This window comes from Xiphophorus couchianus, chromosome 5, assembly GCF_001444195.1.
Source record: "Xiphophorus couchianus chromosome 5, X_couchianus-1.0, whole genome shotgun sequence".
In the NCBI taxonomy this organism is placed as follows: Eukaryota; Metazoa; Chordata; class Actinopteri; order Cyprinodontiformes; family Poeciliidae; genus Xiphophorus; species Xiphophorus couchianus.
The window spans coordinates 18,885,839-18,908,842 of NC_040232.1; the positions used below are offsets into that span (position 1 = coordinate 18,885,839).

At 38.0% G+C, this 23,004-nt stretch overlaps 2 protein-coding genes across 2 annotated transcripts; one reads left to right on the forward strand and one right to left on the reverse strand.

Annotated features, from left to right (window-relative positions):
* The first annotated feature begins 1,378 nt into the window (after nt 1-1,378).
* Nucleotides 1,379-11,625, forward strand: unc93b1 (unc-93 homolog B1, TLR signaling regulator). Its single transcript, XM_028018133.1, has 13 exons — nt 1,379-1,576; nt 3,243-3,347; nt 3,429-3,570; nt 3,751-3,904; nt 3,990-4,151; nt 5,154-5,283; nt 5,411-5,504; nt 6,816-6,940; nt 7,639-7,821; nt 7,911-8,184; nt 8,654-8,775; nt 8,860-8,982; nt 9,845-11,625. Exons 2-13 carry the CDS (start codon nt 3,243-3,245, stop codon nt 10,094-10,096), a joined length of 1,866 nt encoding a protein of 621 aa, XP_027873934.1. The 5' UTR covers nt 1,379-1,576; the 3' UTR covers nt 10,097-11,625.
* Nucleotides 11,416-18,374, reverse strand: LOC114145176 (beta-crystallin A1). Its single transcript, XM_075410493.1, is given in 6 exon segments — nt 11,416-14,814; nt 16,738-16,825; nt 16,857-17,047; nt 18,115-18,163; nt 18,166-18,214; nt 18,345-18,374. Coding segments are annotated over 6 exon segments (768 nt in total). The 3' UTR covers nt 11,416-14,453.
* Between the last annotated feature and the right edge of the window lie 4,630 nt (nt 18,375-23,004).

The window sequence follows — 23,004 nt, forward strand, 5'->3', positions numbered from 1 at the left end:
CGACTTTTTGTCTTGTGTACACTCATTCATTAAAGTGGGCTAAATACAGCAAATGAATGAGAGACTGTATCAACTTCTTCTTCCTGACTATAAATTAAGCAAATTTTCTACACAAAAAAAATAAGAACTACTGATTCCAAAAATCTAGAAGATTTTATATTTTTGTATCTACAGGGATTTATAGATTCTTTTTTTTTCTCTCTCTCTCGCTCTCTCTCTCTCTCTCTATATATATATATATATATATAATGCCGTATATATAATGTCTTTAACCTTCACAAACCAAAAACTTATTTTAATAATATGAAAAAGCAGTCTGACTTAAATTTCTTAAAATGTACATTATTTTCGTAGCCCACTCGTCCTTTCAGTTTTGACCCACATTCCTGACCCATCAGTTCTAATTTATGCAGAAGGTTGTTTATTTACAGCTGTCCAGTGGGCAGTCATTGACGTCCTCCCCAATGAGGGTAAGCTGCCGAAGGTCACTGGTCAGGAAGCAGACAGTTCACACAGGGCGGTATTATTTAAAAAACTTAGTGGAAGAAAAACATAGAAGAGACATAAAAAGGTGCATAAGAAACAGCATTGAATGGATTGTGACTCAAAACCTGTTCAAGAGATCGAGATTGACGAGGTGTGGGCCGCTGGATTCAGTCCAGTTCTTTTCAGAGGAAAGCCATTTTTGCAATTCATTTTTGAAATCAAGGCCCCAGAGTCTGGAAGAAGAGCGAATAGGCACAGAATCCAAGTTGCTTGATGTCCAGGGTCTTTTTTAGCCTGTGATAACTTGTGTCACCTGCTGGTCCACATTGTTTCTTTTTTATCAAGACCGAAGACAGCATTTTTTTCAGTGAAGGGACTTTGACAAGTTTTGTGGAGATGCTGATTTCATTTTCCATCAGGACTTGCCCGCCTGTGAAAAGTACAAACAACTGCACGACCTTAGCCTCAGCTGAAAGTCAAATAAAGCAAACTGGGCTTCCTTAACACCTGATTAGCAAAATCGATTAGGCATCTCCAGCCCTGCACTGATGCAAAAGGAGCCTCAACCAAATATTAAAAAGCATTTCACGTAGATTTTTTAATGATCTTTTAGGCATTAGGACACAAACAAACATAATCAGATTTTACTCTGTGTAATCAATCTACGTGATACACAAGTTCTTTTCAGATTGGAAATGAATTTTTTTGATCATCTTCTAATTTTTTGACATGTACCAGTTGTCTGTCCCAACATGCGTCGCTCTGTAAATGGGAAGGATTCAGCTTCTGGGAGGTAAACAAAAGTTGTTCGGTGTGTTGCAGTGAGAGTAGGCAGGGCTTCCTCAGTATGAGTGTGTCTGTACCTTTAAGACAAACTGCGACCCAGCAGCGGTGAGGAAGTGAGAGAGCAAACTTTCGCTTCCCCCGTGAAACTTTTTATTTATACCTGCGAGCCAACTGTGCTTCGGAAACGGGAACCAACAAACAACTGAGACTAGAAGTAGCAGAGAGAGGGGGGAGGTTTCCGCATGTCTCTGTCTGGCAGGTGGATACTTTGTTCATTCTGCAAGAGAGTCCTGAGACCGACGTGGTGAGTGAATTTTCTCTGTTTTCTAAGATAATAAAACAAGGACGCTGTAATATGAAGGTTAGTTGGAAACACGTCTCAGACTATGGGGTGGAGCAGGTTTGGAATGGGTCGTTTGTGCACCACAAAACCAGCTGCCCTGGTACTGGTCCATCCACGCCTAATGACTGCATTATTAATAGTCAACAAACGTGCGCAGTTTATAAAAAAATATTTTAGAACTTAACTTTGTTTCCAAGAGAAATTGTTCTAGCTTGTACTCTTGTACAGCTGAAGAATTAAAAAAAGAGCATTTTTTTTTGACAATTATTTGAAACTATACGCGTTTATTTAGGATGGGAGAGTTCTTGTTATATAGTTTTAAATAGTTTTAAAGACTTAAGGCCTCCGTGGCCTGTGAAACAATTTGGTCATCACTTCCTCATAAACTTTAAAGTCAGCTCCTAAAGCGCAAAGCTGACATCTTGTGCACTGATCCAGTTTTCAAGAATTTTATGGCTTATTTTACTTGAAATTTCCGTATGCATGTAATAAACACAAAAAATTTTGATGATCAAACCGATGGCTATATATCAGATTTTTATAAAAAAGGTCACGTTTTATTTATTGTTAAATTGGCAAATATTAATTTCATCATAGATTATTGACGCATCATGGTGTTGATTTCTGATCTCAAGTTTTCTCCTGAATATGTGGTAAAATTGTAAACAGCATGCCAAAAATATTCACACTCCTTGAATTTCTTCACACACATATATATATATATATATATATATATATATATAATATATATAAATAAATAAATATACACCATTGTGTTTCACTGTGTTGATTGTGTGTCAGTTAATAAATAACTTTGTTTTGACCATTTGCATGAGAAGCAACTAAATTAACAGAAAATAAAAAAGCCCCTCGGATTGCATTTAGAAACCTGAAACCACAGAGTTTTTTCACTTATTAAAAAATCAACTCAAAGAAAGAAGAAATTCCCATTGCTATTAATATACTTCGGGAAAGCGGTTATGTTTGAAAAATGCTAGGCTAAAATAAGTTGAAAAAATAAACTAATCCACATGCAAATAATAAGGTTAATATTCAAACAAAACACAAATATAAGGACAAATAAGAAAAAAAACCTCAATAATAATAAAATTGAAACATCTGACAGGATGAAGGATGATCATTGAATGGTACATTGTCAAAAATTCAGTTGCTTTCAAATAATAATTGTTTTTGCTATATTTACTTTTTAAAATGTATAAATAATCTTTGATACTGTGTGTTTATTAGACAATTTTTTTATTTCCATCCCTTTGTTTTTCTTAATTTCAACTTTGGAAGTAATCTAAACTCCAGGTATTAAGAAGTAATCTAAACTCCAGGTATTATTAGTTATATTGATAACTTGTGAAGTAAGATGACTGGTATAATTAATAACAGATTAATTATTTTGTTAATTAATTATTAACAAAATATTGGTGTGGTACAGAATGAAAGAAAAGACAGCTATTAAAACCTACAAACGTTAGCAGACTGCATAATGCATAAATGTGCCTCAAATTATTAAAAAAAATATTTATTGTTATTTCAACAAACCGTTAAATACAATTTAAATGAGTTTGAGAGTAAAAGTTTTTAATCTTGTGCACTGCCCTCTTTTGGTCACCAGATGGAGGCAACTGAGGAAGAACAGCTTGTTGAGGATGGTGATCAGGTTGTAGCGCCTCCCAATGGTGGCGTGAACGAACTGCTGGATGTGGGGCAAGAGGGAGATGTGAGCTCTGATCAGGATCAGTAAAAGATGCTTCTTTCTTGACGTAAACGGCTGCTGACGTAACTTCCTTTTTCTGCTCAGATGGAGGAGTTTCTGGGCCCACAGGCACAGTACAATGAGGAGGAGGAAGAAAGGAAGTACTACAGAAGAAAGAGGCTGGGAGTCATCAAGAATGTTGTTGCCAGCAGCTTTGGAGCCATGATTGTGTACAGTGTTTATATGGGTGAGCTTCTAATCATCTATCCATCCATCCAAATGACTGAAATTTCTGGAAATTTGAGTCTGGAGGCGTTTGGAATTTTGGAAAGATGTGTTGGAATCTCGACAGAGAAAAGAGCTAAAAACCCTGACATTTAGCAGAGATTAAGATGCGTTTATATCATCCTGTGTTTGTTTTCTCTAGGCCTTTTACAGATGCAGCTGACTCTTCATTATGACATGACCTACCGTGAGGTGAAATACAGCAACCTTGGTCTTGTGGACATCGACCGGAAGATGCTGATGGGCATCAACGTGACCCCGATTATCGGCCTCCTTTACACCCCCGTACTCATCAGGTAGAGTCACACAGACATAAAGTAAACATGAATCCCTTTATCTTTATCTGATGGTTCTTTTTCACACGTTTTATCTCCTTCTCAGGTTTCTTGGCACTAAGTGGATGATGTTTCTGGCCTCAGGAATCTATGCATTATTTGTCTCAACCAATTACTGGGAGCGGTACTACACATTAGTTCCTTCAGCTGTAGTCATTGGTGTGGCCATTGTGCCTTTTTGGGCTTCGCTGGGAAGTTATATAACAAGGTGAGACGCAAAGCGCTAAAGAAGACAAATTTTTGCTGATCCCTTTTGCTTCAGATTGAATATAAGCACAGTGTTTCTGCTAAGTGAATAACCTTAGTCATGTGTGTTGTTTTGGTTATTTTCAATTAATTTGAGATACGAGTATCCATAAAATAACACCTTCTTCTGAAGAAACTATGGAAGCAAATGAATTACAAACAAGCAAACAAAAATATGACATCATCATACCTCCTGCCCCATGCTCTGGAAGTCACCTGGTCAGATAGCAACCGTTATTCACTATTTTGTGTATTCTACAAAAGCATAGCCGTCAGCAAAGAGACATACTTTTACTTTAACTAGAGACCTTTGTCAGTGGCAGGACCTACAAAAATCAAGCTGCTGAGCATGTTGATGTTATATATAAAGGCGTGAAAAAAACATGGACAGGAGCCTCCAGAACTTACCTTGTAAAATCCCAAACTGGTTTTGAAAATCTTCAGTGGTCCTGCTCCTCGTTGATGTTTTGTTTCCTCTTAGAGCTACTGATTCAGTAACCTATGGAGCATCCGGTGGGAGTTGTGAGGCCCTTTCTGTAAAAATTATCAGGAAGAAAGGTCCTTTTCTGTGCAAGGTGTCAGTACGAGGAGCTGCTTCACTGCAGATCTAAAAATGAACACAGCTTCGCATCATTTTAGTTTAAAAGTGAAGCCGTGCGTAAGGACTGACAAGTTATGCCCTTATAGCTGACTGCCACTATTTTGGAATCAATTTGATGATGAGTTTATGGTTTTAAATTGTGGAGTCTGTGTTGTCTTTTGTGTTTGCATTTTAAATTATATCGTTTTACTATTTGTGATGCGATCATAAGCCAACTAGGAACTGACATTGCATACTATCTTAGACTAGCAGAGTTGTCCCCAGAAAAGGCATAATATATCTATGTTTTTGTTTTTAAATAAATGTGAGCTTTTTTTTTGTCTTAAAGCTCATTGTGCCACACACTCCCCTCCCCTCCTGCAGGATGGCCCAGCAGTACTATGAATACGCCAACTACAAGGAGGAGCATGTTCAGGAGCAGAGGAAGCTTCCAAAGGGGGCCTGCTACAGCTACATCATCACCTTCCAGTCCATTTTCTATGTCATCTTCAATGTGAGTCTGCACCTTTGCCCCTGCTCTGCAACCGTTTTCCACTTGTGCGTCATATTGTGAAAAACCAAGACTGAACATGAAGAGAAAATCAACGTAAATGATTTTGTTGTATTTTCTTCCATGTTAGCTGAGCTTCGTCTTCGCCGAGTTCCCCATGCGTATCGTCCTCCACGATCACCTGCATGAGAACTACCACGTTCTCTGCAACGTGAAAACATGTGGTAAACACATCTCGTTTTGACTGGGCACAGATGAGTAAAGCACTTTACTGAAGAAACTCTGATTATTTGCATTTGATTATGTTTTAGCGGAGAGAAAAACAAAACTCCAGCCAAAAGGTGTAACACATGGACAGAAAAAATAGCTTAAGCCTCTTTATCAAGTTACAACATTTATTTCATCACCTATAGGTTTAGTGTTAAACATGCTACATCATCCTACACAGTTATTAGCACTCCTGGGTTAGATGTGTAAAAAAAAGAATTCATATTCATAATTTCATCTCACCCTGAAAATGATAAAAACAGACTTTCTTCTGCTCACTTGAGCTGTAGGTATCATGTAACCTAGTGGTCCATTTTTGTCTTGGGTGCTACTCAGAAAAGGGAAAGACAATATAACATGTCAAGTGTTGAGGTTTATAAATTAGAAAATGGCTGCATGTATCCAGCTACTTCTTCAAAGTTGCACATATTTACAATTGGAACAAAAAAAAAAAAAAACGGAAAGAAATGGCATTAAGATTAATTTAGCTTCTAAATATTGATGTGATAAGTAAGTAGCAGACAACAATTTGTCAAGTTGCTATCAGTTCATGGGCATTACGTAGGGGTCAGAGTTGAAACTTTTAAGTGTTTATTTCATACATCGAAGTGCAATGTGTCAAAAATACTGCAGCTTTACCTTTTGCTAAAGATACAAATATTTTATGCTGTGCACTCGTTTCCTTTTTAGTCATGTAATCTTGTCAGATTGAACTTTTGTGTAACAAGCATACCAAAGAATGGACTCCTTCAGACCAAAGTGAACCTCTTCATGAGGAACTGAAACCCTGCTCCTATTTGCAGCCAGATTGGTTTTTAAGACTGGTCTGCTCCTCCCAGAAAGTTGAACATCTGTAAACCCACATCAACTCTTCCTACAGTTGTTCTTGCATGGAGTTTCCCTTTAAATTGTCATTAATTCAAACCATAAAGCCTTCACTGGTTTGTATTGCCTTGGGGTTCAGGGACTCATCTACAGTCGGTTTGATTAATTTTCTTAAAGTGGAAGTGCAGATGGTTTCAAATGGAAGTATAGGTCCTCATTTTTCCTCCAGTTCATCCAGCTTTTTAACATACAAAGCCTTAAACATGAACTCTCTTTGAAAAGCCACCTCTGACAGTTTCCCTTTTTTGTCACACACACTGAAACTAACTTCATTTATATCTCTGAGAAACTGAAAGCATAAATTTCCAAACACCTTTGGTTTAAATCTTCAAATTTGCAGCTGTTTTCTACAGATCAAACCTGCCTTTTTATCCGACGTTCAGGTGCTGCAATCAAAGGCATCATCCCGGGCTTCAACAGCACTGTTCTGAAAAACCTGCCCCGCTCCATGCTGCTCATCGAGGTGGAGAGCATCCTGATGGGTTTCGCCTTCCTCGCCATGATTACTGTAAGAGATGCAAAAGAGGACAATTTTACGTTATTCTCTAGATCAATCTTATGATCTTTTTGCTGTGGTTCTTTTTAACTATAAAAATTTGTTTCAAGATTTTGATAGTTGTACTAGAGTCATTATTTGAAGAACAATCGTAGCTATTTAATAAGTTGTTTTAGTTTTTTACTCTCCACTCCTTGCATGCTACTTGAATCTGCATCTTATAAGCTGCAAAAGTCAAATACAGTTCCTACATTCAGTTCCTGAAGAGATCCCATTAGACAGCATGGTTGTTATACATTGTGTGTAGCAGCAGCACCGCTTCCTGTTTTACTTTTCAATAACAGGTCATTTGAAAGCTGCTGGTTTTGTGTGTGGTTACTTCTTGTTCAGGCGTCAAACATTTGACCTCAAGCTTTCTCACTGAAGAGGAATAATGAGACATAATCAGAAAAAATGTCATTATTCACTGTGAAACAGAAATAGTGTCTTAAGTATTTATTCTTTGAGAACCTTGTCACATTTTGTCATCTTGCAACCACTAACTTCAACACCAACTCCGAAAAACGTTTTAGGGTCTTTAGTGGCTATAGCTGTCATGACTGGTTTCCCAAAGAGTCCAAACTCCTCGTGATGTGGAGAATATTTACGTTACTCAGCATTATCTTCACTCAGCATCTATAATCTATAATTAGTGTGTTTTCTTCTCACAGTTTCTGCTGCTGTGTGGCCCCGCCTACCGGCCGACAGAGGAGATTGACCTTCGCAGCATCGGCTGGGGGAACATCTTCCAGCTGCCCTTCAAACACCTGCGGGATTACCGCCTGCGGCTGCTCTGCCCCTTCTTCATCTACAGCGGACTGGAAATGCTGTTTATCATCAGCGGGTTCTCACTGGTACTGAACTAATGCGCTGATTTTCTACAGTGACCTGCCAGTTACATCCAGGCTTGGTCGTAATAAATGGTATAATTATCCCCACACAGTCCTATGGCGTCTGCATTCTGGGCATAAAAACCCTCTGGCTCCTCATCCTGGTCTACGGCCTCTCCTGCTCCGTGTTCTCCCTCCTCTCTCTCAGCCTCCTGCGCCTCCCACGATGGGTGTGTCTAATGGGGGGCGCTGCGGTGCATGGAGTCCTGCTGGTGGTTCTCCTCGCTCTGACTGTTAAGCCCAACTCACCGGAGTATCTGGGTCCCCTGCTGGTGATCATGGTGCTGTGGGGACTCGGCAGCGCCCTGAACAAGACAGGGGTCAGCAGTGAGTATCTGTGGTCATCCAGCTAACATTATAACTAGAGCTGAAGCGATTAATTGACGACTGAAATTCATTCTGTCTCTCTGTCTGTCTCTTTTTAGCTTCACCCTACATTCATTGTCTTACTAATATTGTATAAAAAAGAGATAAGTGGTTAAATTAAACATTTGTAGAATGTTCTTGTTTTTTATCCAATTAATTGGTTAATCATAAGAATAATTGATAGCTCAATCAAATAAAATAATTGTCAGTTGCGGCCCTAGTCACAGCACAACAACTCTTTCACCGCAGATCATTTATTTTCACATTTTTAATGATAATAGGAATATTAAACAGGTTAACATAAAAAAATACTAATACACTCTTAACATTTTTAATTGATCATAATATGGAGGCTTTTTAAAAAGGATTTTGAATTCTTGTGTTGTTCTTAAAATGGTTTTTCTCGTATAATCGTCTCTGTGTGCCCCAGCTGTTGTCGGCCTTCTGTACGCTGAGGAGAAAGAGCGCCTGGATTTCGTCTACACCATCTACCACTGGTGGCAGGCCATCGCCATCTTTGTCGTCTACCTCTGGTCCCAGATGCCCATGAGGGTACGTTTTAGTTAATAGTTTTTTCCTGGATGTAATCTTATATGCTAATATATGTTATTTTTAAAAAATCTTTTTGCCACTTAGGCTAAACTGTCCATCCTTCTGGCTACTTTGTTACTGGCGTGCTACTGTTATTGGGTGATGGAGCGCCGCGTGGCACAGAAAGTGAAGCCCAGAATGCCTCGCATCCCTCGGCCAAGACACAAGGTGACCCATCTCTCTGTGCATCTACAGCTACTTAAAGGGACAGCACAGATTTTCTAAAGTAAAAGTTAGAAGCAGTTGAAATCTTATCTGCAGTAGTGATAACAGAGATTAGTTAGTCCTGGAGACTGAAGCTAATGTTTGTTTTCAGTTTCCTCATGTTTGCCTCAGGGTGTTAAACAGTAGTTAATACTTTTTTAACACAGGAAAATGAAGTAAGAGGCTGTGTACCTCTCATGATCTTCCTGTGTGAAATACAAACTGAGAACAGAGCATGAAATGTGACTTCAGTTATAGCAAACGCCTGATCGAAAAAAAAAATGGTACAGAGGTGTTGGCATCATGTTGTGGGGCTGCTTTGCTGCAGGAGGGACTGGTGTACTTCACAAAATAGCAGAGATAAATGTAGAAACATCTCAAAACATCTGCCATGAAGTTGGAGCGTGGGTTCAGTTGTTTCTTTCAAATAGACTAAATATGCAGCCCTATTAGTTATGAATGTGCTTAAAGACAACAAAGTCGATATTTTGGAGTCGTCATCACAAAGTACCAAACTCATTAACTCAGAATTTGAGGACAGTGTTGAAAAGATGTGTGTGAACAAAGGACCAGAACTCCAGCAAACTGTTGTGAGAAGCTTGGTGGTGATTTTAAACTGTATAAATAAATAAATCATTCATGAGACAGTCCATTAAGACTGGAGAAGTCTGATCCTTTCTGTTTGTTTCATACTCCTGATACCTTCTAATACAGACATGATAACTTGTTCACCTGATGCAGGAGTGACTGAGGTCTTAAAATCATGGCTGGGTTGTAAAACATCCAAGTGGAGAGTAAAAATAAAAGCTTATGTTTTTACCCTCAGGTGAAAGGCTACCGTTACCTGGAAGAGGACAACTCTGATGAGTCAGATTCAGAGGGAAGCGAGGAGGATGACGATGAAGACGAGGAAGAGAGGACGGAGGAGGATGAGCGCGTTGTGGAGGAGATGGTGGCAGGGGACAGGGAGGAAGAAGGCCGGGACGCCAGAGCCGAGGGCGCTGACTCGCCCAGAGCCTGGAGAAGAGGGGCCGAGGGTCAGGGGGCCCATGTGGAGGACGAAGGGAGGGAGATATGACAAAATGAAAGAATGAGGAACATGTGGAAGCGCTATTGACTATAATGTTAACTGGCATCCTTTATATAGTTAAAGCACAAAGGGAAGAAGGCCTTGAGCGAAACTTTCTGCATCATGGTCACATCTTGGTAGAATTGTCTGTGGATTGTCCTAAGAGCTGGTTAGTGCGGCCAGCTTTTCCTTTTTCAGATCATTGCAGTGGCAGATCGTTACACCTCGGCATTTTACACATTTACAGACTTTGAAGTATTTCTCTGGTGTGTTATGTGACAGACCAACACTTTTACTTCACATTGTTGCCCCACATTTATCTCCATCTGTCATCCCACAACCTCTGCTCAGTTTTACTGCCCCTTCTGAAAAAAAACCCATCCCCACAGCATGATGCTTCCACCATCATGCTTCACCATGGTGATTATTTGAACAAAGAGGTAGTTTTCACAATTATATGCTACTTTGTGTTGGTCTATCACATCAAATCCTAAGGAAATACATTAAAGGTTCTGGTTTGATGAAGTCTGGACAATTTTACTGCTAATAAGCACCTTAACAAGGAACTACAGCTCTTGTTTTGTAATTTTTTAAACATAAAAATGTACATAAGTTTATGGGCAAACAGATTTTTTCCCCTCATGTCTTAAAATGTTATATTTCTACATGTGTAGAAGTATTTTGCAGTATATTAAGGGCTGTACTTTCCAATGCCTGATCACACTTTGAATCTAGTTTCATATCTCTTCTGTTTCTTAATCTCATATATGTTAGAAGATGCTTAAAATTCATACACAGTTTTATGCATGTTTTTTTTATAAAGCTAAGCAGCAGCCTAGAGGAGGCCATGACATTCTTTAAGGGTGATAAAGCCTTAAAGATAAAAAAAAAAATACACACAAATGATGGTTTTTCAGATATCAGTGTTTTATAAAATTTCGTTGAAAGGAAAGTTTTAAAAACATTTTTATCTTAAATGTATGTTTTTTAATGTCATTTTGATGTTTTTGGATGAGACTCTATATTTCTTGTAAACATGTTTTGTCTACAGTGGGTAGAACGGGGAAACAATTTAGAGCACAATGCTTTCAGTTTTCTATCCGCTCAATTTGCGCTTCATGTTTACCAGATCTGTCGATGAGCAGGATCTTTTGTTGAATCTGTAGAGTACTTGGCTGTAAAAGAAAGATCTGAAAGAGACAGATTTTGAAAAAAAAAATTAATTAGCAATTGATTTTTATCATTTGAATAGCAACATAAAAACTTTGTATTAATATCAATTGTAAGACAGCCTGCTTTATTCTGTTGAATGTGAATAAGGCTTTTTGGTGGTTTTAACTTCTGTCTTGCATTAAGACTAGGATGACAGGGTGGCTGTAAATCTGCTTTTCTGAAGGATAACAGAGAAGAATATGAATGTGTGCTTAGATTTAACACAGTTCAGTATTTAGCAGTTCCAAAGGCGACCCAAGACCGATGGCTGTTTAGTTAGCAGTGTCTGTGCAGCTTTTATTGCCATTGAAAAATTCATAAAATCTGCAAAAATAGTGTATATAAATGAAGCTACTCTTATTTTAAAAAAGTGCAATTTGTCTACACCAAGCAAACAAACAGCTAGGTGATTTATTGCAAATAAATCTGTTCAGCTACAGATTTTTGTGTTGAACTATAGAAAACACAGTGTGTGTGTGTGTATTTCTAAACACACACACACACACACTGTTCAAAGAAAACTCAAACTCCTGATTAGAACAGCAGTGAGGCTGTGGTATCACAAAAATACAATATAAGACATTTTAACTTATAGGAAAAATGTCTTGTTCCACTGGCAGATTATCACTTGTACTTTTCCATTAATATTAAGGAATTATTGACTTAAAACAAGTGTCTATATTACCCTGAAAAGCTAATTGTATCAAGATATTTGCACTAGAAAGAAGACAGCAAATACTTGATTTTGTGTTTTGTTACAGTGTGACACTGCTGCAATGGTCCTCCAGCATGAAGGTCCTGGGTTTGAATCCCAGTCTGGGGTCTCTCTTTGTGGAGTTTGTCTCTTCTCCCTTTGCATGTGTGGGTTCTCACCTCTCACAATCCAAAACTGTTATATTAATAAGTTATTCCAAATTACACATAGGTCTGAATGTGTGGGTGTGTATGCGTGTGTGCATGTTGGGGTGAACTGGTGATCTGTCCACAGCATTCATCAATGTCCATTAGAGACAGGCACCAGGGTCTCTGCGACCCAGACAGGACCAGCTGGTCTAGACGACGGATGGATGAATGGCATGCGTTTGTGTGTTCACTTTTATTAAAATTCTTCCTCTGTCTTGGAGCAAAAGAATGTCCCCCTCATTGCTTTTGCACAGTTAAACAGACACTAAACTCTGCAGGATTTTCAAATGCTGCAGGGGCATCTAACCTGTATCACTGACTGGATTAAGTCTGAAAAGCTGCACTTGTATTTACCTATCCAACTATTGAAAAGTGTTAAGTTTTCATTCAAAAAATTCAGTTTCAGTTTTTCCTGTGACGCAGAAACAGCTTTGTGTGTGCTGTATGATTATACCTAATGGCCTCCCTTCTCCCAAATGAAAGCTTGACCTGTCACAGGAAGAAAATCCCCGAGGGAAGATAATAACATTAATTTGCAGCTTTGGTCCAGATATTGTGCTTATTCTTTGTAATGCCGTCATCACATTCTGAGCGGTAAAGTAGAGCAGATTGATTGTTAACGTCCTTCATTATGCCTGAATCTTTCCTGCTGTGACAGGAAAATATCTGGAGTGCAGAAATATCCTGTTAATGACGACAAGTTGACTTTTTTTTTTTTTTTAGACCTGCTGTTTGGTCTTATAGAGATGTTTTGTTCTGCGGGAGATTTTTCAATGTCATTGCAGTGAAGCTCAGGTGCTTCCAATGATGAATTTGTCCCACTCCAAGCAAGGTCCTGCTTCTGTATGGAAACATTTTTGGCAGGATTTAAAAAACAGAATTTATTTTTATTTGGTTGGCTGGTTTTACACTTGGAGATCACATTTCTTGGTCAATTTGAGAGTGAATTTATACCTGAACATGTTATCTGTATTCTAGGGTATATTAACTATTATGCACAACACATATTTTAGTGAACTGAGAAACATCCTTATTGCACTGTTCCCCATATATTTGAGAGTTTGCAATAATATATAGTTGCTGTCGTCTTTACTGATATTTCTTTTCTGCATACACTGAAGCAGGAGCTTAAAATAGATGAAAGCGATAAAGTTTTGCTTACAAGATGTGTATTGTATTTTCTATCCACCATCTTTTAAAATTAAGTGGTAAAAAATTATTTTAACATGTATCTCCATGGAAACTCTGAAGAACAGCAAGTAAAGAATAAGATAAAAATGATTCCTTGAATCAACTTTCAGAGTTTGTTCAAATACCTGCATTCTCATAACAAGGACAGTTCAGCAGAAATGAGAGTTTACTGGTTTAATCAAGAAGAGTGGATCAGATGGTTGACGGTTGCTCTCACCAAAAATAAACTCAAAGAATAAATTTGTTTTATTCTTTAGGGTGTTTGAAATTAACTCTCTGTAAGAGAGACTAGAGACAGAGAGGAGCAACAAGTGATATCACGGTTACTCAAACAATAAATTAAACACAAAACAATGTATTTAAAGATAATTACATGTGTAAAAAAAGCCATGAGCACAAGCTGATACAAAAGGATCAGGGAAGGTGGAAGATTATGCTAAATACAAATGATCTATTTTTGCTTCATAGTAATATTATTATTATAATACTCACTCATGGATAATTTTTGCGATTCAAAAATTGTTTAAGTTACTCTTGAGATACCTGCCTCCGTTTTGTGTGCAGCTATGAAAGTTAATTAGTTTCGCTTTGAGACAGGATTCGTGACCGTTTGAAATGTGAGAAATGCTCATTAAGAAGATGTTTATTTCATGAATCCACAGCTGAATAAAGAGTTTACTGAAGGATGCTCATGGGGCTTTTTGTTTTAATAAGCCTGTCTGCTGTGATGATCTGCAGAAATATAGTACATAAATTAGTCATTAAAAATGAGGAGAAGCTAAATTGTTCTTTTTTTCTTTCTTAAGAATCCCACTCTGTGTGGATACATAGAATAACAAAACTATTGAGAAAGAAGCTTATTTATTTATATGTTTTCTTTTTCTTTTACATGCATCAGGTGTTTATTATATCTTTTTGAATGATCTGATGTTTTCTCAAAAGTGTCTTTATGTGTAACAGAATAAGATTAGCTGAATTCATCCATAGTGGCCCCTAAACTTGTACATGCTGGGTAACATGTTCTTCCATTTTCTTCAGATGGCTCCTCATATTTCAATGCTTAACTTATAAAAAAACAAGTTAAATAAAGTTGAACTTGTTTCTTTGTTTCCTTAATCCAAAGAAACGATGGGTGGGCTTGGGACGTAGCTGCTAGATCCCACATGGTTTGTGTTGTAGTTATGGTCCAAAGCCCCTCTGAACCAAACTGAGGTGGAGCACAGGGGTTCTTTGGCTCAAGTTCAACCTGCTGCTGGCCTCGATACGAGGCTCCGCAGTGCCTGATGCGTCTGATGGACTGGATCTTTGCTGTCTGGCAGTGGGAGCCCCAGTTCCTCCAGTGCTGGTAGTCTCCACCATGCCTCTCACACTCCATGAGGTACTGCTGACCTCTGTAGCCTGGGTACTCATAGCACACAAAGCTAAGGAGAGGCAGAGCCACAAAGGGGATGTTAAAGAGACAGCAACAGGCTTGGTCGGATCAAGCATAGACTTTTGAAGCAGTTTCAGCACTAAAATGTGATTTTTTTTCTCTTCACTTTATTATATTTGAAAGAAATTGTTTAGCTTTTAAGTCATTTTTATCATCTCTGTTGTACCATTGCAAAAATGAGAGATGCTGTCATCCTCACATGTAAAACATTTAGCAGTAACATTTGTGTTCAAAGCTCTCCATCATAAATCAGCAAATTCAAAGACTGGATTTGGGAAAATAAATTATTATCCCGACTGAAATCTTTTCAGATTATATTAGAAATATCCTTCTAATATATTCTTCCTCTTTAGCCACTTGTTCAGGCTGTTTGGACGTGCTGGGTCTATGTGAAAGATACCATCACCAGTGAAATCAAAATTCCAAAAAACCTATTCCCTGAATGACTAAACATGTTGACTCCACTGTATGTATGAAAACATATTTTATGTATCTTCTCCCCTGAGTGGTTTTTGTTTTGGATGAGCAGATTTCCCCCCTCACCTCCACTCCTGTACGAGCTTTAACAGCAGAATCTCTCTTAGAACTGAAAATGTGTTCTGTTTGTTGAGAAGTCAAAGCAAAGGGGCAGATACTGACAAAAATAAAGTTACAACTAGGACAAATAAAACTGTTTTGCAGCACAGTGCATTATTGTATTGGAAGCAGCCATCAGATGATGGGTAACTGTAGGATAAACATGATCAAATAATCAGGATTTCTCAAAGCTGAGCCATTGACACAAACCAGCACTATTCTTCCATCCATCTATTATCTTAAACGCTTATCTCTGGAGGTGTTGCCAGGGGTGCTGGTGCCTATCTCCAGCGGTCAAAGGGCGAGAGGCGGGGAACACCCCGACCGGACAGGTCGCTAACCGCAGTACTATTTACACCAAATTCTGGCTCTGAAATCTTAATGTCACACCTGAAATCAAAAATTATTGGACCAGGTAACATTTATCTCATTTGTAATTTTCTGGATTTGGAGAACTGTAGCCTCAGTTTTCTGTTTTTAGCTGACAGGAGAGTCACCTGGTGTGATTTTCACAGGGTTTAGATGTTGATATTTGAGCTACTGTTGCCTTTATATCCTCTTGACCTATTTTCCCAACACCAACAAGACATTTCCATTCACACAACAATCAGGCAGTCCTCTGTAAACCTGAGGGATGCTTGTACATGAAAATCCCATCAGATCAGCATTTTCTGAAACACTCAGACCTACTCGTCTGGCACCAACAGTCATGCCACCTTCAAAGTCAGTTATATCTTATTCTTCCTTATTCTGATGATAAGTTTAAAACTCAAAATATCTTCAGTATGTCTAGTTGTGCTGCCATGTAATGGTCTACTTTAATAGTTTTGCTATCAAACAATTAAATAGACATGCTTTTCAAAGTGGCTAAGGAAGTGAATGTTCATAATTCAATTAACTTATGTAACGCTGCAATAAACATTTAAATGTTGGTCTTCTTCTTACAACTTGCAGCTGCACCAAATTTTTATTTTTCCCCCCAGTTTTAGTTTGTTATGTGAATGCAATGGACTCTGATTGCTTTCTCAAGACACCTGAGAGATATCATTTTAATTGTTTTGTACAGTAACTTCCTCTTTTCTGTATCCACTGTCTACGTTTCTCTTAAGAGTAAGGCTTTTGAATTACACATAAAAACACTTTTGTTTCAAACTCACCAAATGACTTAATGAGTGTTGCTTTGTAGATAAAAGAGTGTTTGAGCTCCATTGTGTTGAAAAATAACTCAGCGATAACGACTAGCTTGGATTGTTGCCTATTTTTTTTATTACCCTGTCTTTTAAGATTTTCTGAAACCTCATTTATGATAAAAAAAAAAGCCAGTAGACTCACTTGCGCTCAGCTCTGCACATGCATGGAGCCGACCTCGAGCATGAACCAGCCCACGGCCTGCAGGGACGGATGAAGTTCTCTCTCTCAAAAATCTCTGCGAAGAGTATGTTACCATTAGCAGACCTGCAAGCAAGATCCAAAGCTTTGGCTCCTCATCCATTAAAGTTTTACTTATAGCACAATAAATGGGGCGAATCGACATGAAGCACTCGGTGTGGTAGGATAAAGAACCAGCATTGGCCACCCGTTTGGGGTACTCACCCCTTTCTAGGATGAACAGCTGGCCTTGGCAGTCATGGCGCTCAAACCCACCCAGCTGCAGATGTGAGTGGTGAATGTGACAGCTTCAGATGTTTTAGTAAAAAAGGTTAAATATGTAATATGAAAACTGTGAACATGAACCGGGCAGCGCACACCTGACAGACAGAAACATTTAAGCAAATATGGGGCTTTTCCCCCATATTTTTTCACTCTTAAATGATTTTTTAAGACTTCTCATGAACAAAAACAACAGTGTGCTGACAGCAGTGTAAAATCTGCCTCTTATTGCCTGTGAAAGAAAATCGCAAAAGTGATTATTTTAAAATATAATACAAAGTGAGAAGAAGGCGTTGACATGTCACTAAATGCAATTTTTTCTTTGTTTCAGGAGTTAAAATATTGGTTAATCGTGTAAAAGTTGCTGTGTCAGTTGATTTAATACAGAAAGGATAAAAAAAAATCTTTCATTAAATATCTACAACGTATTTAATTATATACATTAAAAATATTAACTAATTTCTTTTTTGAGATTATTAGAAGGGATTTATGTAACAATACAAGATAGTACAATAATGTAATTGTTTGTGCATTTAGATTTTTTTGTGAATTACCCAGCATGTAAATACTTCAGTATTACAACATAATGTTCTTTCCTTATGATGCCATCTATTTTGTCCCTCCTGCAGCAAAACATCTACACAACATGAAACTGCCACTTTAAAGTTAGGATACCTTTGAGTGCATTTGGAAACGAGCATCTGGGTTTTTATATTTATTTTGACGTAATTTGATCAGCTTTTTGGCTCCTGATAGAACAGGACTGGTTTTACTTTGAATAATAACGCTCCCTTTCTAGCTTCTACCAGCAAGGTATTGTTGGTTTTCTCTCAGAATTATATCACATAAAATACTAATAAAGTACATTTAAGTTTGAGGTTGTAATGTGACAAACTGCAAATTAATGGTTAGTCACTGTACAAACAACCTTTTTCCTCTGGTGATGTTGATATTTCACATCACTCACTTCTCTCCTCTACTTTTTGGTGAATGCAGAAAACATACATATAGACACAACAATCAGCTGCTCACTGAGACCTGCAGGCGTACAGGCTGTGTGACTCAAGCGCCTCTCTCCACTCGGATGGAGCGGATGTTGTCCATGTCGCAGCCATGAACTCCGGACACTTGCCCTGGAAGTGCTCCTGCTCAAACACAGTCACCTGTGGGGGGAGCAGCACATGGGGAATGGAAGGAAACTGAGCCTGTTTACAACAAGTATTTTCAGTCTAAGTGAAAAGTGTGATCTTACTTTAAAAGAAGGGAGCTGGTGCAGCTGAGGGTGCCCATGGCCCTGGAGAGCATGGGTCCCTTCAGGGCCATGGTGTAGGTTTTGGACACTATTTATGGCTAGAAAATAAGAAAAGGTCAGGAAAAACCCAAGGGAATTTTTGTAATTATTAAACGGTAACTGAATAAAAACAAAATACACAAAAATGTTACATTTTAAGCTTATTTTTCACTAAACACACACACATAAATTATCAAATAAACCATTTGTGTCTCAACAACAACAACAGTTCCAGTTTGACTGTTTTCCCTCTTGAATAAATCAGTAATTTAAATCTTACCAGACTGTTTTCCTCGGACTTCCACAGAACAAATCCTCTTTAATTAGACTTTTGTCTCAATCTGGACCTTCTGTTTTATAGGAGCGGCCACGCGCCGTGCACGTGCCACGCATGACCTCTCGAGACTGGCTAGGTGAGTCTGTCAAGTGCGATGAAAATAAGGAAAACCTCTTCCGGCTGGCCAAAACCTTCAAAATAAAAGATTATCGTGAGCTACAGACCAACTTGATACTGTATGCAATATTAATATACTTGTAAAAAATAAAACTTTATGTATTTTTTAAGCATTTCTGTCAAAATACAAAAGTCAGTATTTGACTAAATATTTTACATAGACTAGATATTGCTAAGAATATTATTAAAAACATACTATTATAACTATTGTTCAACAAATTATCATTATGTCTTACATGAAAGTGACAAATATGCTTAATGAGAAGGTGTTTTTTTTAACCATTATTATTTTTAATAATTAATATTTCTTGACTTGCTATTTCAGGCAGACTTTTGTTGAAAAAAAAAACCTCTGCAAACTCTGTTGTTTCATGTTTTTACAGTCATTTGTGCATTCTTTTATTTATTCTTTCATTGAAGACAGAAGAGAAGATGAGCTTTGAAAAAACGCTTTTTGAGAGGCAACTACTTAAAACACTGGAGAGTTCCGGGGTTCGTCTACCTAATATTGATCAACTTGACGCAGGTTGTGGAAACAGGCGCTTCTGAGCTTAAATCTGTGCGTAAAGTGAAGGAATGAGTCGAGCGCGCACACCAGCGGTTAGGATCCAACTCTGTCTTTGTTAATCCTGAGCGCCCTGTCGACTCAGCAGATCATATAGATAGGACCCACAGAGGTGCGGTCTATGAATGCCGGGGCTGTTTCGGTCTAATCGTATAGGTCAGCAGTGCCATCGTATAGAGCAACAATGGAGGAGGACTATAGGCAGAGAATGAACAGGATTTTGAAATACCATTCAGGGGTGATGTTGGTAATGATGGCATCCCAAACTCAAATGTCTTTAATGGCGATGCGAACAGTGTTGTGGTTCCAATCATTATTATAACTTATCTAGGATTAAAATATTTTAAAGGAAACACTGTTAAGTCTTTGGATTAGATCACACCTAGACGTGGACGTGACATAAACCTATTCTTTAAGCATGTTTACTGTGAATGTTCCATTTTCTTCAAAATACATTTCTCCAACTTTAGCAGTAGCAGAAATTTTGCATAATGTTTGTGGAAACTGCTGTTATTTGGCTGTTATAGAAATGTTCCTGTTCAAAGTTGCTCAGGCCAGGCCTATTCTTGATGCTGCCTATTCTTTTGTGCCCCCAGTATAATGCACAGTATTGGGATCTTAAAATAAGGCGGGAAATGATTTGGAAGCAAGAATGCTTACTCTAAACATTTCTGAGTTACAAATAAATGTAGATTGACATATTCCTGTTAAAATGTTTTTCTTTGTCATGTAAGAGAATCAATTTTCTGTTTACAATGATAGGCAGTTTCTCCTTATGTCTCATCCTCCATATATGGCATGTCTTTTTGCTTTTGGGAGGCATTTCTTTGTTAAAAACACATTTTAGAAATAATCAAATATCTGCTTTGAAAAATCAATGGAAAGGTCAGTTGTGTATGGAAACCCTGTGCTTTTAAAAGAGGTATGTAGTTATACTTTGCTTTTATGCTGCCTTAAGAAATGACAAGCATTGTTACTACTGGGTGAGGACTGCTGGCCCTCCTTTAGCATCCGAAAGTTTTATCTAACTATATAACCATGTAGCATCACTTGGATTGTATGCTGCACAGGCTGAACTGTTTTTAATTTTAAGCTGCAGAAATACAACTTCAATGTGTCCAATGACACATTTACATGGTAGTATTGAACCCTGCGGTGCTACAAATAACTTGATGAAGTGAATGACAAATGGGTAAACATGGGTTTGATGAATGAGTTGTAGAAATAAAGTCAGAGCAGACTCAGGTTTAAAACAGAGAGATGAGTAAAACAAACCATGGTTTGGCAGAAGATGAACAGAAACAGACATAAACGATGGTATGTGTTTATAGATTTTTACTACTATCTTTTCTAGTTAATGCTTGCTTTGTTATAGTGATGTATTCTCCAGCAGCACTGCCCTTTTTGAACACAAATATCTCCTATGTGAGAGTAATAAAGATACCTTGACCCAGAGTAAGACAGGATATCACACAGCCTTTCAAGTGGGAAAATAATGTGGGTTGGGAATAGTCAGTGAATACAAAAAATGAAGACAATCCTGAGTGGAAATAATAACAAAGAAACTTAATGCTTATAATTTTGAGTGAGCATTTTTTCAGATAATGTTTCTATTTTGAGCTTTAAATCACATCAATGCTTTATTGCCAAATGTAAAATGTATGAAAATGAAACACAAATTGTCTAATAATCAGTTCTATTAAACATATCTCATCATTTTATTAATGTAGAGCATTTAAAAAGACCTCTGAAGAATGAATGACTTCTGATTCTACATTCCCATGATTTTGGCCAAAACTTGTTGAAAACATATTCCAACAGGTTTTGGACAACCTTACAGCTGCAAAACCTGCCAGAGTTAAGCTTAACACCGACAAGGTTCTCCCCAAATGTAGGGTTGTGTGTTGTGAGATCAGACACTGATGTTAGACAAGAGTCTCTGCTCTAATATATCCCATGGATGTTTTGTTTGGTTGAGTTGACTTTGTGCAGGTCAGTCATGTTCTTCTGCACCAAACCAACTCATCTGGATTATGGACCGCTCTGTGAATTGGTGCAGTCATGTTGAAACTGACGCCGTGATACCCACACTCTTACCAACACGTCAGGAGTAAAACTGAAATGTATTTTAAAAAACTACAACTTTGAGCTCCATTCTCTGAAAATAATTAACTACAATCCTCCACCCCTTCTCCCATAACTGTCTTTGGACCAAACTTTACACCCGACAATGCAGTCCGGCAAAGACTGTTCTCCTAACGACTTACAAATTCAGATTCATCCATTGGAATTACAGAGAGGCATTGCAGAAAACATCCCTCCAAGCACGGCCACTGCTTTTCAGTGCAGTGACCGTGTTATCAGTGGCCCCATCACTGAAACCCATTTTATGAATCTCTCTTTCTGCTCATCAGCTAATGTGAAGAACGTTGGTGACTTTTACCTTCAGTTTTGTGCTATAGAGAGCAATTTGCAAAAGACAGAGGCAATTTCTTGCATGCATATGTATTTTATTGAAGTTTTGTCACAGACTAATGCAATGTATCACAAATTTGTTAAGTGAAAGGAAAATGATGCATCATATCCAATATTTTTCAAATTAAATACGAAACTGTAGCAGCAATTTAACCAATCCCCATTAATTTGATACAAAAAATAATTCAAATTGGTTGGGTGATATTGTACCTGTGTGTTTTACACTAAATTCAACTGTTCTATGAGTAGAAAAAGAGTTAAACAGACTCTTCTTGCACTTATAGGATTAGTGTCATTATTCATGTCCATAATGATTATGTGCAACTTTAAACCAGATCTCTAAATAAAACACAAAATGGCAGAGGATCATCATCCCTTGATCAGACTGTCTAGTCAATATCCGTTCTATACACATGAAAAATAAAACAACAATTAAAAATCATACTACAGTAATGACAGCTTCATATTTTATGTATGTAGAAATATAAATGTAATGCCAACAAATTTGAGAAAACCTGACATGATAAAATACTTTTTGTCTTTCTTTTACCTAAACATTTTGTACTTTGTTATTTCTAAATAAATTGGTTTTCAAGTATGACTGAAATTTGTTGATGGCCCTGAAAACAAGAATCTACTCTACAGTTAAAAGCTGTTCTGTAAAGAAACTTGAATGCCTCTCTCTGCTCTTTTTATTTGATTATCAGACTCTCTGCAGTGACAAAGGAAGCGCAATGTTTGATTCATAATGCGTCCTCTTCTGAGTCTTGATTCTCGCTGCCTCTATCTTGGGGCTTTGACCATATTCAAAGGACAGGAAGTAGGCTGGCCATTGAACACCACTTTGCTTTACGTCAGCCGCCAGCGTCTCAGCTGGAGCACAGCTGTGGCCTCAGCCCCCTTTCTGAGTTCATGTGATGCTGTACATCACATGAACTCAACTGCCAGCTCATGCTTCACATATGGCCTGTCTGTTTCCTCCATGCTCTGCAGCCCACACCCAGTGTAATATTACCGTCACCCACACTGGAAGGAAAACACAGAGGGCTTTTAATTTAATGACCTCCTCCTCCCGTGTTCATGAGAGAGATTTAGATGGGTGTTTGTCCTTGCATTCACAGAACCCCTTTGCTCACCCAAAGGTATAATGAGGTTATTGCTTCTCCCA

Excerpts from the sequence above, each read along its gene's own strand:
- unc93b1 (XM_028018133.1), top strand. The coding sequence starts at position 3,243 with ATGGAGGCAACTGAGGAAGAACAGCTTGTTGAGGATGGTGATCAGGTT. Across the intron at positions 3,348-3,428 it reads ATGTGGGGCAAGAGGGAGAT|ATGGAGGAGTTTCTGGGCCC; the intron begins GTGAGCTCTGAT and ends TTTTCTGCTCAG. Across the intron at positions 5,284-5,410 it reads TTTTCTATGTCATCTTCAAT|CTGAGCTTCGTCTTCGCCGA; the intron begins GTGAGTCTGCAC and ends CTTCCATGTTAG.